The following is a 16,266-nucleotide window of genomic DNA, read 5'->3' as shown; positions in this document are numbered from 1 at the left end:
GGCTGTTGGAGAAAATCTGTTTTCCTTCCTGTCTGTGTTATAGTTGACATTGTGACAAAAACTATGGTAATTTTTTTAATCAGTTTTCACTGCTGTAAGAGTTTAGGATTAACCAGTTCCCTACCCTGGGGTTTTCCCCCTAAAAAACCCAAGCAATTTTCTACATTTCACAGGTCTCCTATTCATTAGCCAATAACTTTAGCAGTACTTATCACAAATAAATGATCTATACCTTGTTTTTTTTGCCACCAATTAGGCTTTCTCTGGGTGGTACTTTTTGCTAAGTATTATTTTACTTTGAAAGTATTTTAAAGGAAATAAGGAGAACATTTTTTTAAAAAGTCATTATTTCTCAGTTTTCAGGCATTACCGTTTAAAAATAAAATGTATTACTGTAGATCAAGCCCACATATTTTATTAGTCCATATGTCCTGTTTATTTCAACATTTAAATTATCTTCCTAGTACAATGTATGGCGACAATATAATATTAGTCAATAAAGGTGTATTTTTCCCATTTTTTTGCTTTGTACTTTACAAGCAATTACAAGCCGTGTTCGCCAAAATAAACTTAATATACCCTCACGGCATACATATCTAAACTGCTACGTCAAATTATTAGCTCCCACCCCCGTAGTTAGCAAGATGTGCCCCTTTATTACCCTCCGGCCTCCGCCCCCCATAGATAGCCAGGTGTGCCCCATTATTCCCCCCATCCCCCATAGATAGCCAGGTGTGCCCCTTTACCCCCCCCCCCCCATTATAGATAGCCAGATGTGCCCCTTATTAGCCCCTCCCCATAAAAATCCCAGATGTAACCCTTTATTAGCCAGACTCGCCCCTTTGTCCCCCTACCACCATTGATAGTCAGGTTTGCCCTTTTGCTTTTCCCCTCCAATAGGTATTCAGATGTACCCTCTATTCCACCTCCCCCCCATGGATAGCCAGGTGTCCCCCTTTATCCCCCCAGTATAGCCAGATGTGCCCCTTATCAGCCCCTCCCCAGTATAAAAGATATATGTGCCCCCTTGACCCCCCATAGATCGCAGGTGTGCCGCTTTATTCTCCCCCCCCCCTCGATAATCAGATGTGTCCCTTTGTCAGTGCCCCCCCATATATAGCCAGGTGAGCCCCTTTGCCCCCATAGATATCAGTGTGTGCCCCTTTGCCCCCCTCCCCATAGATGGCCAGGTGTGCAATTATCCTGCCCCCTCTCCCCCTTAAATAGCCCCCAGATAGCCATTATGCCCCCTCCCCTCACCTCCATGCTGCGATCGGGCAAGCAGCATGGAGGATTAGCATGTAAACAACATACCTCACCTCGTTCCAGCGCGATCAGCCTCCCCTCCGTGCATCACCGCTGCCTGTGTCATTATGCCGAACGGATCGGGTCCCGACTTGATGACGTCATCAAGCTGGGACCCGATCCGTTCGGCATAATGACACAGGCAGCGTTGATGCACGGAGGGGAGGTTGATCGCGCTGGAACGAGGTGAGGTATGTTGTTTACATGCTAATCCTCCATGCTGCCCGATCGCAGCATGGGGGAAGGAGGGGGGAATACTAAATTACAAGGGATCGGGCTGCGGGTTGGAGGATCGAACCTCCGGGAGGGCATCCCTAATTAGTGTAGTTAGAGGGAGGGGGGTTAATGAGCCCAGACGCGTGCTAGCACGCGCACTGTGCTCATTAAAGGGAACTGACTTATATTCACGTCATGTGGCTTTCAAGAGCCACTTACAATGACGTGAATATACTGTAGGTAGGATACGAACTCATACCCCCAGAAGATCTGCCAACCTTAGTCCACGCCTTCATCACATCCCGACTGGATTACTGCAATGCTCTCTACACTGGCCTTCCAAAAAAGTTCTTGTACCGTCTACAGCTGATACAGAATACTGCTGCCAGACTGCTAACCAACCAACCCCGTCACTGCCACATAACGCCAGTCCTGCACTCCCTTCACTGGCTACCTATAGAATGGAGGGTACTATTCAAGATCGGCCTACTGACATTTAAATCCCTGAATAATCTAGGCCCTGGATACATGAAAGATATGTTGCAGCTGCGTAGCAATCCCCGCATTCTCAGATCAACAGGTTCTAATAATCTAGTCACACCCAGAGTCCACTTGGAAACTTTTGGTCCCAGAGCCTTCTGTCATGCTGCTCCTACGTTTTGGAACTCCTTACCTCAACAGATCAGGACAGCTCCATCCCTGGACGTGTTTAAATCCAGACTGAAAACCCACCTGTTCAGTTTGGCATTTGCAGAAATATAACTTTTGTTGTGTGAATACTTCATCCTACTAATTACTGAATCTGAGAGAACCTAAGCGCTTTGAGTCCTATGGGAGAAAAGCGCTATAGAAATGTTATTGTATTGTATTGTATTATATTATCAGTGCTAGATTGTGAGAGTCGATGTGCATATAGAACTATTAGCACCTGTGTCCCAAACTAACATGAGTCCCTGCCCCTCCTTCTGTTCCCTACTCTCGTCTCTCTGTGTTTCTGCTCTTTTATTGTAATTATTGTGTATTGTGAATTTAAATAGCAGTCTTATAAAGTGCTTTTCTGTGCAACATCTCATTCCTTCTCATTCCATTATCTTCCAATCTGTCTTCTCCTCCTACTCCTTCTACACACTGTCTCCTCACCAACCGTTTAGTGACAGTTGCCTCCCCCACACTGCATCATATTCACAGCCCAATCCTCCTGTAGCCCTCCTTTTACTTCAAAAAATTAATATGTGCCCTTTCAATACCTTCTATCCACCTATTGGTGGATATACCTTCTATCCCACCAGTGGCACCACAAAACACTTAAAGAGAAACTTTCACAAAAATCTTAAAGTTTAAAACACATACAAATAAGAAGTACATTTTTCCCAGAGTAAATAAAATAAATTACTTATCTCCTATGTTGCTGTCACTCACAGTGGGTAGTGGAAATCTGACATTACCGACAGGTTTTGGGCTAGTCCATCTCTCCATAGGGGATTCTCAGCATGGCCTTTATTCTTTATAAAGACACTCCCTGAAAAAGATTTATACAGAGATGCTGGCCAGCCTCCCTGCTTATTGTACACTATTTCGGCAGTTGGACAGAGCAACTGACATTCACTAAGTGCTTTTAAAAATAAAGAAGACCCTGAGAACCCCCCTATGAGAAGATGGGCTAGTCCAAAATCTGTCGGTAATGACAGATCTCTACTTCTTATTGTAAGTGACAGGAACATAGGAGAGAAGTAATTTATGGCTCATTTTACTCTGGGAGAAATGTACTTCTTATTTCCATGTGTTTTAAAATTTAAGATTTTCGCAACAGATCCTCTTTAAAGGACTTACGAGGCCAAGATTTTAGAAAAAAAATAAAAAAAGTTAGCTACCTGCATCAGCTTGTTAGGCACGGAGGACGTCGTCCGCGCCCTCCATGCCATTCCGCCGGGTCCCCGCCGCTCAGTAGCCCCCTGAACGGTCCCCGACCGCGCGGCTCGGGCTCTCCAGCCTGTACAAAGATGGCGGCCGGAACTGGCCGCGGCTGCGCAGTATGCATAGCCGCGAGTGCGGCTGCGCAGCTCTAAGGCCAACCCCCCGATCCACGCCACTGTTACGTGGATCAGGGGGTTGGCCTCAGAGCTGTGCAGCCGCACTCGCATAACAGTAGCGTAGATCGGGGGGTTGGCCTTAGAGCTGCGCAGCCGCACTCGCGGCTATGCGTACTGCGCAGCCGCGGCCAGCTCCGGCCGCCATCTTTGTACAGGCTGGAGAGCCCGACCCGGGCCGCGCGGTCGGGGACCGTTCGGGGGGCTACTGAGTGGCGGGGACCCGGCGGAACGGCACGGAGGGCGCGGACGGCGTCCTCCGTGCCTGACAAGCTGACGCAGGTAGCTAACTTTTTTTTATTTTTTTTCTAAAATCTTGGCCTCGTAAGTCCTGTAAAGGAATTGTCTAAAGTGCTGAAGCTGTTGTGCAGTTAGCATGACAAGTTTTTTTTCTTTTTAACTGTGTTAAAAAACAAGAACTGTCAGTTTCTGCCCCCAAGGATAGGGGCTGGTTATGGTTGTGAGTAGGAAGAGACCCAGCAAGTATGTGGTTCCCCTCAAGCGTCTTGCAAGGGGTATGGCTAATCCTGCCTCTCCCCTGCGGGTTCCTACAAGTACTCTCCAGACACCTCCTTACCTGGAAAGAATATTCAGTAATTATCGGTAGTTATATGTTATCAGATTGTTCTAATAATCAGATAACCACCCCTGCCTGGCCATTGAGTTCAAGGGACTTTTACCATACTCTTAACCCACTCACTATAAGTATTAATTGTAGTATGACACACACACAAACACACTGAATGTTGTAAATCTTTATTTTATGGCTTGTTTTCCATTCCCCTGTTCAGATGTGCCCCCTAGTGTTACTTTATGGGAAGCTAGGACCACAAGATCTAGATAGCTAAGCCATTACTCTGGAGACAGAGGCACCTGCCTGGGGAGGTGAGAAGGCCATACACTGCACTTTCTACAGAAAATACTGGCAGGGGTCACAGAAAGATGCAGGACAGAGCTGAACTAGTCATCATTAGTCTTTTTTTTTTTTTAATTTAGATTAAGTAGGGCTTTAACGAAGTACTCACATATCATAGATAACTAAAGTGGAACCCGAACTCTAGCACATCACACAAAGAAAAGACTTTCAAAGGACATTAGACTATGATTATGGCCGATTAGATTGTGAGCGCATCTGAGGAGAGTCAGCAAAGGGGGACATAGCAAAAAGGGGATGCATAGGAGGAGGGGGGAGGGTGATAAATAGGTAAGGCAAGGGGATAAGGGGGGATAAAAAAGCACAAGAAAGTGAGCCTGGTGGGACAGGAGAAATAGCTGGAATATCTCTCACCAGGACTGCAGACTTCACCAGTGCCATTTTTCAGGGACATGCTGTTAAAAGAAGCCTCTAAAATCTGAAAAGAGAAAAGAGTCATGGGGAAGACAACAGGGTGGGAGGGGGAGCTGGGAAAATAGATAAGATTACCTGCAATCAAGCTTATCTAAATTGCTTGGAGCTTGCTCCTCTGTTCACTACAGAAGTCACCCGTCAGCACCTGTATCACTGGCTTCTGCAATAGCAGACTGCCCGTACTTTATACTGGTTGAACTCGATGGACGTATGTCTTTTTTCAACCAAAATAACTATGTAACTATGTAACTATTGTTAATTTATTACTCTGATCAGGATAAATAATCAATAGTCTAGGGCACTCTGGTATTACAGCAGCCAGTGCACATGGCTACTAATGAAAGGCAACTTCTGAAGCCCTAAACGCATCCTGCCACCTCTCCTTGCTAATGTCCCAGCTGCAGCACAGCAATCATTCTCTGTTCTCACCCTGCTGCTCTGCATATTCACTCACTGCAGGCTGTGTGTATAGAGCTAGGAAACACATTGCCCATGGGACAGGAGCAGGGAGGGGTGCTAAATCCAGTGCAGGAAGGAGTACAGTGCCCTGCACTGCATGCTGCTATTTTCCCGAATGTTGCCCAAACTATGAAAAAAGGTCCCAGGTGGAAGAACACAGTGGCTGAGCACCACAGTGGCACCCCTAGCCATGGCTACACCCAGTGCTGTGAGAACCTACAGCCCTATGGTAGGTACGCCACTGGTATCTTGTAACGATCGGTGTCAGCACACAGAGAGAATCTGATTATTGATGATCTGCAGAATCATCAACAATACAGATGTATACCTGATTATGGATGATCTTCAGAATCACCAATAATACAAGTATGACTAACCTCTGGACACCTAATAAAGTGTAAGCGTTTGGTGTAACTGTAGGGTATCTCCTGTGAGGCGGGAGATACAGGCAGTTTAGCCAAGAACCACCTGAGGGGCAGGTGGCCCTTGGAAGTGCAGGAACTATCCCCTAGAGAGAGGGAATAGAGAGGACCTGGCAACCAGGGATATCTGGAGATTAGATATAGACTGTACTGCAGCCAGGGGACTCCAGGAGAATAGCCCACTGGCTGCTAACAGGCCGGACTCCCTGAGGAGCAGGAGTCCTAGTTGCAACTGACACTTGGTGGAATTGTGTCACTGCTAGTACAGATAGACTGAGCACTCAAGGAGTGAGTGACAGCCTGGAAGGTCGGGCAGGCCAGGTCGGCAACACACGAGCAGATAAGGTACAGAGACAGAAGGCTGATTCGGTAACCGGGTACAGGCAGGGTCTGGCAACAGGAAGGCAGATATGCAGGGGTACCGAATCAGAAGGCAATAGAGAGGTCGACAGAGCAAATAGTAAAAACAGAAATAGAGCAGAGTCCTAGTCTGGGGTGTGAGGTACGTGGTCTCGACACCCAGGAACTAGTCTAACGTATAACACAGCAATGACACAGTAATCCTAAGCTTGTGTGAGGATCCGCGTGGCTGCCTGCGCAGGCAGGCAGGCAGCCTTTTGACCACTGTTCAGGTCAGCATTCTGCATGTCTCTGAAAGAGAGACCTTTTGTCAGTTGTGCAGCTTGCTGCTGCTGAGGAATTTGCATACGTTTGTCATGTACATTGCCTAGCCACATCCCTTGTGGGCTTGCTCTATAAAGAGCTATGTTTCCCACAGTAAGTTGCTGGTCATAAGAGTTAGTCCTGTGGAACACTCGCCTGGAATGTCAGCCTTGCTCTTTGTTTGAAGATTAGCCTAGAGTTATTCCTGGGACTGCACTAGGCAGGTTTCCCTAGTGCAGTTAGGATTGCATTATTTGTATTGCCTGTTCTGTCTGTTTGTGGGGTGCTAACCAGAGCAGTGGTTGTTGCTGGTAGGCCCTTCTGTTCTGTTGTTGCCTTACTTGGATCGCACTCGCTTTGACGGAAAGAGCAGTGGATCGTATCTCTTACGTATTCCTGTTTCCGTGTATCTGTCTTGTCTGCTGCGAACGCTTGCTGGAGGCTCGGTGAGGTAACCGTTAAGCAAGCGCTCACGTCCTCTGTTTCATGTTTGTTTGTCGGTGGTTAGTTAGGCGTGCTTGTCTCTATTGTGCTTATCACGTGGAGACCGTGCATAAACGCGTGCACTGTTGCGAATGAGTGCGGTGTTCGCGTTTAGCTAGCGTTTGTTATTTTCCTTATCTCCTCATTGTATGATTTGCTGTGCCTTTGCTACTCTCGTGTTCTGCCTTGCTGTAGCCTTGTGTCACCCCTGGCAATCGCCTCTCTCGCGATTGCGTTCCTACTTCATATCTGCTGTTGTGTATGCACCGTCGCGGGTTGGCGACTAGTTTGGTGCACACACATACAATCTGTCCCTTTGCTCAATCTCATTCGCAATCGCTTCTCTGGCGATTGCGTTCTCACTTGGCTTCCTTGTTGTGTGTCTGCCGTCACAGGTGGCGGCTAGATTGGTGGACATACATACATTCCTCATCTGTGCTTATTCGGTCTTGTGTCTCTGTTAGCAATCGCCACCTCTGGCGATTGTCTTCTCACTTTGTCTTCATGGTTGTGTGTTCATCGTCGCAGGGTGGCGACTAGTTTGGTGAACACGCATACCCTCTGTCGCTTGATCTCTCTCTTTCAGGGCTATCTTGCCCTGCGTTTCTTCCCTTCGTGCAATTCCTGTCTGGCGTGTGTGGCAGGGCAGGGGAGCTGTTCCTCTGCACTCCACAGCTCCCCCTGTCGACAGGAATTTCCCTCTACAGGTGCATTGCACCTTTTGCTGGGTTCCCGCAAATTATACGCTTGTGGAGGATTTCCGCAGTGTCAGCGCACGTCCTGTGCGCTGATCACGGAGAGAATTCCACAATCGTTACAGTATGGCCAGCCCAACCAAAATTCCCAGTGTAGATGGAATTTCCGATTTGTATGATTTTGTCGAGTATGGCTCTTGTACCTTTAAGAGATTTAAAAATCTTGAACCTGAAACAGCGGATGAATTTTTGTCTGAGTGCACTAAACTTTTAATGAATCCTGAATTCCAATGCACCCCAGTATCTACCAGGGCCCCCCAATGGCCTACCTTCTGTTTGGGGGCGAAATGTTAAAGTGGGCTTATGATGTGTTAGATCATACCACCCTGAGTCAAAGACCCCTGGAATTCTTGGCCTTTACAATTCATAATTGGCTGAGACTGCCTCAGTTACCATATCCCCTTAACGAGTTGTCGGCAGCTCAATCAGCTGTTCCATCTACTCAGTGCAAAATCTCTCAGCCTGCAAAGATTTGCATTAACAGCTCATCCTCAACAAAAAACAGCCATCCAAAGCCTCTAAGTCTAAACGTAAAAAATCTAGGAAGGCTTCCAAGCGGAAAGATCCATTGCCCATAGCAACCACAAATAAAGAGGTTGTTTCTGTCAAGTCTGAAATGTGCAAAACCATTCAGTATGATAATGATGTTTACCATGATGTTGCTTTGTCTCTGGGTTTTTTGCCTCAATCCAAAGCTTGTGTGGATCCTACTATAGGTAGGATTGCCCACTATATTAAAGCAGTTAAAAAATCTGTTCTTGTTCCTGAACTCCACCCATATGGAGATTATCTGGATACTGGCCTGTTTTAACTTCCATTTGCCTCATGGGACATTGGGGCCTTGATGGAGGAATTTGATTTTGATTGGAAAGCTTTTTGCGATTTTTACATCGCAAAAAGCGAAGATGTCTTGAATGATTGTCTCGATTCTATGTACCTTTTGATTGATTCCGATGAATGTGACAAGGGTGATGTGGATCTGATGATTTATGTATGGCAGACGATTTTGGATGAGTTGCACACACACCAACCAATTGATTCAAATAAAGAGACATCGTTGTCGGATGATTGTTCCTGCCTTTCTGGGGTAAAGCATGTGAGTCGTGACATTGTGCGATCTGAAGTGAGTGGGTGTGCCACTGTGGTTGATTCCTGTGCGAATCCTGGAGGATTCTCTCCTGACTGCGTGCGGTTTGAAACTGTGCGATCTGATGCCTGTTTCCCTGATGTTGTCGCTATTTCTACTGCAGATGCGTCTTTGTCTCACCCTGGTCACACCTGTAAGGGCCCTTTGCCTGGTGACAGTTGCTCCAGTGTTTCTATCCTGAACGCCTTACATTCTGCCCCGCAGATCGCGGAGGTTTGCGCTATGGAAGCGTCAGTTTCACAACCTGAAGCGATTTTTAATTCGCAAGTTTTGCGTTCTGACTCCTCGGATTTGACATTGTTAGCCGAATCTAAGAGTGAGACAGCGCTTCAGTTTTGCGAATCTGACTCTGAAGCATCTTTGCTGGGTCCAGAGAAAGTTTCTCTGAGCCTGCCCTATACCATGAATAACAATATGATGTCCAATCACACTGACATTTGTGAGTCCCTTTCTTGTTCTGAGGAAAATGCTGATTCTGCACCCTGTACTCTGGATGAGTTAATATGGTCTTGTTTAGAGTCTCCTGCAGTGTCCCTAGAGGCTCGTCTAGGTATTGCTACTATACTCACCTGTTTTTCTGCAGTTTTGGAGTTGCAAGCTAGTTTGACTGCCACACAGAATTCTGGGTGCAGTGAGATTAAAGTTAGGGAGTCAGTGTGTGTTCCAGTAAATATTCCTGTACATTCCGCTCATGATGATGAAATTCAGTCTCAGTTTATGGTGGAACCTTCCCTGGGACATTTGCCCTGTCCACAAAATAGAGTTCCAGTTTTGCCCTGTAACATGGATAGTTCAGAATCCTTCTCAGAAAACTTGAAAAATGATGTTCCTGAGGTCTTGTCTGATGTCTTGGAGACCTCCGAGTTCCTCCCAAAGGGTCCAGAACTTGTGGGAGATGTCTCCTGCCCCCCAAGTCCTTCTGAGGTGCTGCCCACTTCTGTAGGCATTGCTGTTGTGCTGACTACCTTTGCAGCTCTGGTGGAGCTTCACTTATATGTAGTCAATGATGATATTATTGTCACAGAGATTTCTAGGTTTGAGTCCAAGCCTTCTTTTGAAAGTCCTGTGCTTGAGACCACTGCTCATGATGATTCTCTGCCCGGTGCTAGTTTTGGTCCTGTCGTGCCGGGCTCTGAGGTTGGCAGTTCCCCGACATGTTCTGAGGTTTCTCCTGTGCTGGTGTACCCCAATGTGCTCTGTGACCCAGAAAGCCCAAGTGTGCCTCGGGTACCAGCATGCTCAGATGCTTCCTCGGTGGAGACATGCTCTGATATGGCCTGCCTGCTTGCATGCCCAGAAGTGGTCCCTGAGAGTCTTGATCTTGATGGGTGTCCTCGTAATTCTGAATCCAGAATAGTCATTGGTTCCATAGGAGGGCTTGATAGTTCTTCATGTGAGCCTGGTGGTTGTTCTGCCCTCTTGGGATCTCTGTGGAGCTTCAAAAGGTTCTGGGAGATTCCGGGAGAAATTTTGCTTGGTACCCTGGATAAGATCAACAGTGGCTTTTGTGTTGTAAGGGACACTTCGAACAGGTATTGTGGCAGGTTTGGTATTTTCGGACGCTCCTTGGAAGGTGGTGGGTATTGTCTGGAGGGTGTCGATGGCTTCTTGTCTGGTGTTCACAGTCCTGATGGGTGTTATACTGAGACTGGTAGTACTGATGGGCATGTTTCAGTGGCGTTTGCTTCTGATGAGGTCGGTTTCGGCTGGACTGACTCTGGAATTGGGCCTTGTCGGGCTGTCCTGACCTTCATGAGTCTTCAGTTAGAGCCTTTTGCAAATATCAGGTTAGAGGGTCGTCTGGAATCCAACCCTAGAGGGGGGGGGTACTGTGAGGATCCGCGTGGCTGCCTGCGACCACTGTTCAGGTCTGCATTCTGCAGGTCTCTGGAAGAGAGACCTTTTGTCAGTTGTGCAGCTTGCTGCTGAGGAATTTGCATACGTTTGTCATGCAGATTGCCTAGCCACATCCCTTGTGGGCTTGCTCTATAAAGAGCTATGTTTCCCACAGTAAGTTGCTGGTCATAAGTTAGTCCTGTGGAACACTCGCCTGGAGTGTCAGCCTTGCTCTTTGTTTGAAGATTAGCCTAGAGTAATTCCTGGGACTGCACTAGGCAGGTTTCCCTAGTGCAGTTAGGATTGCATTATTTGTATTGCCTGTTCTGTCTGTTTGTGGGGTGCTAACCAGAGCAGCGGTTGTTGCTGGTAGGCCCTTCTGTTCTGTTGTTGCCTTACTTGGATCGCACTCGCTTTGACGGAAAGAGCAGTGGATCGTATCTCTTACGTATTCCTGTTTCCGTGTATCTGTCTTGTCTGCTGCGAACGCTTGCTGGAGGCTCGGTGAGGTAACCGTTAAGCAAGCGCTCACGTCCTCTGTTTCATGTTTGTTTGTCGGTGGTTAGTTAGGCGTGCTTGTCTCTATTGTGCTTATCACGTGGAGACCGCGCATAAACGCGTGCACTGTTGCGAATGAGTGCTGTGTTCGCGTTTAGCTAGCGTTTGTTATTTTCCTTATCTCCTCATTGTATGATTTGCTGTGCCTTTGCTACTCTCGTGTTCTGCCTTGCTGTAGCCTTGTGTCACCCCTGGCAATCCCCTCTTTCGCGATTGCGTTCCTACTTCATATCTGCTGTTGTGTATGCACCGTCGTGGGTTAGCGACTAGTTTGGTGCACACACATACAATCTGTCCCTTTGCTCAATCTCATTCGCAATCGCTTCTCTGGCGATTGCGTTCTCACTTGGTTTCCTTGTTGTGTGTCTGCAGTTGCAGGTGGCGGCTAGATTGGTGGACATACATACATTCCTCATCTGTGCTTATTCAGTCTTGTGTCTCTGTTAGCAATCGCCATCTCTGGCGATTGCCTTCTCACTTTGTCTTCATGGTTGTGTGTTCATCGTCGCAGGGTGGCGACTAGTTTGGTGAACACGCATACCCTCTGTCGCTTGATCTCTCTCTTTCAGGGCTATCTTGCCCTGCGTTTCTTCCCTTCGTGCAATTCCTGTCTGGCGTGTGTGGCAGGGCAGAGGGCGTACGTTAAAAAGGGGCGCTGGGAAAAAAGGGTGCGGGGTTTTAAACGATAAGCATGGATAACGTTTAAAAATGTATTGTACTGTATTTCTTTTAAAATTAATGTTTTATAAAGTTATAAATCATTAAATAATGTGCATTAAATTGGCAATTGTAAAAACGTTAATCTTTCGTTTAAATAGTGAAACGTATAATAACGTTTAAAAAAAATTACTAAGTAACCCTCCCTGTACCTACCCCTAACCCCTAGACCCCCCTGTTGATGCCTAAACCTAAGACCCCCCTGTTGGTGCCTAAGTAACCCTCCCTGTACCTACCCCTAACCCCTAGACCCCCCTGTTAGTGCCTAAACCTAAGACCCCCCTGTTGGTGCCTAAACCTAAGACCCTCCTGTTGGTGCCTAAACCTAAGACCCCCCTGTTGGTGCCTAAACCTAAGTCCCCCTGTCGGTGCCTAAACCTAAGACCCCCCTGTTGGTGCCTAAACCTAAGACCCCCCTGTTGGTGCCTAAACCTAAGACCCCCTGTTGGTGCTTAAACCTAAGACCCCCCTGTTGGTGCCTAAACCTAAGACCCCCCTGTTGGTGCCTAAACCTAAGACCCCCCTGTTGGTGCCTAAACCTAAGACACCCCTGTTGGTGCCTAAACCTAAGACCCTCCTTAGTGCTCACTGTATTGTGTGTAGAATAATGTTTTAAAAACAGTAAGGGATAAAATATATTACAATTTACATTACGTACTGATCGCTTAGTTTCGTGAATAAAAATGTTTTACAAACAGTAAGGGATAACATTTAAAATAATGTTTTATTGAAATAAGAAACGTAAATCATCACAAGCAGTTATAAAACATGAAAAATCTTTGGGCGCCGTTGGAAAACGTTATTATTCTCGGGCGCCCTTTTTTCCTGTTCGGCGCCCAGTAAACGATAATTATTATAGGAGTGAATGGCGGCGCCTGATTTGTCCACTAGCCTCCTGCGCCCTTTTTTACTGTTACCGGGCAGAGGAGCTGTTCCTCTGCACTCCACAGCTCCCCCTGTCGACAGGAATTTCCCTCTACAGGTGCATTGCACCTTTTGCTGGGTTCCCGCAAATTATACGCTTGTGGAGGATTTCCGCAGTGTCAGCGCACGTCTTGTGCGCTGATCACGGAGAGAATTCCACAATCGTTACAGCTTGGGTGTAAGGTCCTTGATCACAACACCCCGGAACTGGTCTAAAGTATAACACAGCAATGACACAGTAATCCTATACTTGGGTGTGAGGTTCTTGGTCACAACACCCCGGAACTGGTCTAAAGTATAACACAGCAATGACACAGTAATCCTAAGCTTGGGTGTGAGGTCCTTGGTCACAACACCCCGGAACTGGTCTAAAGTATAACACAAGCGTAATCTGGCTAAGTGTGAATTCCCAGGTCCACCTGGTTCTAACACACTGTCGGATCTGACTATGGTCTGAGTACTCACATGTATGTATTTGCAACAGCAGACAACTTGAGACTGACCAGCGAGATCTATATATAGTGAAGTGCTCCTCAGCGCCACCCAGCTCTACTCAGCCAATCAAAGCCTGCGCTGGGATCAGCTGATCAACCTGATCAGCTGATCCCTCTCCTACTGGCATAAAGGTCCTGCCTCCCAGCGCGCGCGCGTAGCTCTCCATCTGTGTGCACTAGAAGGCTCAGACAAACCATACGCATGCTGCTGTGCGGAAACCGCCGGTCTGAATGCGGAGACAGCCGCCCCGCTGCCAGACCGCGCGGCAGCATCTCCGCAATCCATTACATATCTCTTATCAGAAGCTGTGAATCCTAGCTGTGAGCTGTGTGTGAGCTGTGCAGAGGCAGATATCTGCTCTGTGTAATCACGAGCTTAACCCTTTCAATACTTGCAGTGAAGTGAATCCAAGTAAACTTATTCTATGTATTGAAGCCAGTAGAAATAATACCTGGCCTCCCAGAATGCTCTGGGAGGTAAATTCCACATTTCCGCCTAGACTACGCTTCACCGGGAGGGCAGGGCAATATACAGCAATATATAGATAAAGGAAGTGTTGCTGATGCTGAAATCAGGAAAATTAATGTAAAAGTGAGTAATAATTTACCACATTCTACTACTGTACAGGATCTTTTCAAAAAATTAGCATATTGTGATAAAGTTCATTATTTTCTGTAATGTACTGATAAACATTAGACTTTCATATATTTTAGATTCAAATACACACAACTGAAGTAGTTCAAGCCCTTTATTGTTTTAATGTTGATGATTTTGGCATACAGCTCATGTAAACCCAAATTTCCTATCTCAAAAAATTAGCATATTTCATCCGACCAATAAAAGAAAAGTGTTTTTAAAACAAAAAAAGTCAACCTTCAAATAATTATGTTCAGTTATGCACTCAATACTTGGTTGGGAATCCTTTTGCAGAAATGACTGCTTCAATGCGGCGTGGCATGGAGGCGATCAGCCTGGGGCACTGCTCAGGTGTTATGGAGGCCCGGGATGCTTCGATAGCGGCCTTATGCTCATCCAGAGTGTTGGGTCTTGCGTCTCTCAATTTTCTCTTCACAATATCCCACAGAATCTCTATGGGGTTCAGGTCAGGAGAGTTGGCAGGCCAATTGAGCACAGTAATACCATGGTCAGTAAACCATTTACCAGTGGTTTTGGCAATGTGAGCAGGTGCCAGGTCGTGCTGAAAAATGAAATCTTCATCTCCATAAAGATTTTCAGAAGATGGAAGCACGAAGTGCTCCAAAATCTCCTGACAGTTAGCTGCATTGACCCTGCCCTTGATAAAACACAGTGGACCAACACTAGCAGCTGACATGGCACCCCAGACCATCACTGACTGTGGGTACTTGACACTGGACTTCAGGCATTTTGGCATTTCCCTCTCCCCAGTCTTCCTCTAGACTCTGGCACCTTGATTTCCGAATGACATGTAAAAGTTGCTTTCATCCGAAAAAAGTACTTTGGACCACTGAGCAACAGTCCAGTGCTGCTTCTCTGTAGCCCAGGTCAGGCGCTTCTGCCGCTGTTTCTGGTTCAAAAGTGGGTTCATGCTTCCATCTGCTGAAAATCTTTATGGAGATTAAGATTTCATTTTGCATCACGACCTGGCACCTGCTCACAGTGACAAAACCACTGGTAAATGGTTTACTGACCATGGTATTACTGTGCTCAATTGGCCTGCCAACTCTCCTGACCTGAACCCCATAGAGAATCTGTGGGATATTGTGAAGAGAAAGTTGAGAGACGCAAGACCCAACACTCTGGATGAGCTTAAGGCCGCTATCGAAGCATCCTGGGCCTCCATAACACCTGAGCAGTGCTACAGGCTGATTGCCTCCATGCCACGCCGCATTGAAGCAGTCATTTCTGCAAAAGGATTCCCAACCAAGTATTGAGTGCATAACTGAACATAATTATTTGAAGGTTGACTTTTTTTGTTTTAAAAACACTTTTCTTTTATTGGTCGGATGAAATATGCTAATTTTTTGAGATAGGAAATTTGGGTTTTCATGAGCTGTATGCCAAAATCATCAATATTAAAACAATAAAAGGCTTGAACTACTTCAGTTGTGTGTATTTGAATCTAAAATATATGAAAGTCTAATATTTATCAGTACATTACAGAAAATAATGAACTTTATCACAATATGCTAATTTTTTGAGAAGATCCTGTATACTACTGTGTACTGTGTACTACTAATTTGCCTTTTTAAGAAGTCTAGTGCTTTAGACCCTAGATTTCCATTACTCAATTTGGTTGTTTATGATTGGCCTGTACAATGTCTATACAAGCATTCTCTTTTCTGTGCAGCTGTCCTTTTCCGCTATCATAGCCCTTATTTTAGCCTTATTACTTCACCCCATTCTTATGTCAATTTTGACCATAATAAACAAAACTAACCTATTGGTTGATAGTGATGAAAAAGCTAAACTTTGAATGGAACCTAAAACCAAGACATTTACTATCATTTTTTTTACAAATCACCTTTTTCTTTGTATTTCTAGGATGGTCCTTTTGAAAACACCTACTACAGTGAGCTCATTCACAAACTAGCAACAATTCGCTATGCAGGTACTCATACACTGAACCGTGCTGGTAACTTACTGATTAAAGTTGTCAGTCTAAACAGTTTAAATATGTCTCAGACTTTTGTCAATGTCCATTTATGACAGAGTTTCTTTAACCACTTTATTAACACCTGCTGTGCAGTATGTATACAGCAGTCAACTGTCAGTTGTCCGTCATTGTGCTTCACATATATGGCGGCTGTACTATTGCTGCTACACTTACAACAGTTTTGAACCAGATCAGCCAGTCTGCACTTTGCAAGTC

The 16,266-nt window shown here is 46.0% G+C and overlaps 1 protein-coding gene across 1 annotated transcript in view; it reads left to right on the top strand.

Annotated features, from left to right (window-relative positions):
• The window catches only part of CA6 (carbonic anhydrase 6), a 68,143-nt gene that overhangs the window by 35,009 nt on the left and 16,868 nt on the right, over positions 1-16,266 (top strand). Inside the window, exon 5 of the mRNA XM_068240701.1 lies at positions 15,939-16,005. Coding sequence (XP_068096802.1) covers positions 15,939-16,005 — 67 coding nt within the window. The remainder of the gene's footprint in view (positions 1-15,938; positions 16,006-16,266) is intronic.

The sequence above is a fragment of the Hyperolius riggenbachi genome, chromosome 6 (genome assembly GCF_040937935.1).
Source record: "Hyperolius riggenbachi isolate aHypRig1 chromosome 6, aHypRig1.pri, whole genome shotgun sequence".
NCBI lineage: Eukaryota > Metazoa > Chordata > Amphibia > Anura > Hyperoliidae > Hyperolius > Hyperolius riggenbachi.
Note: the sequence above shows the minus strand (reverse complement) of the source record. Positions and strands in the feature narration are given on the sequence as shown.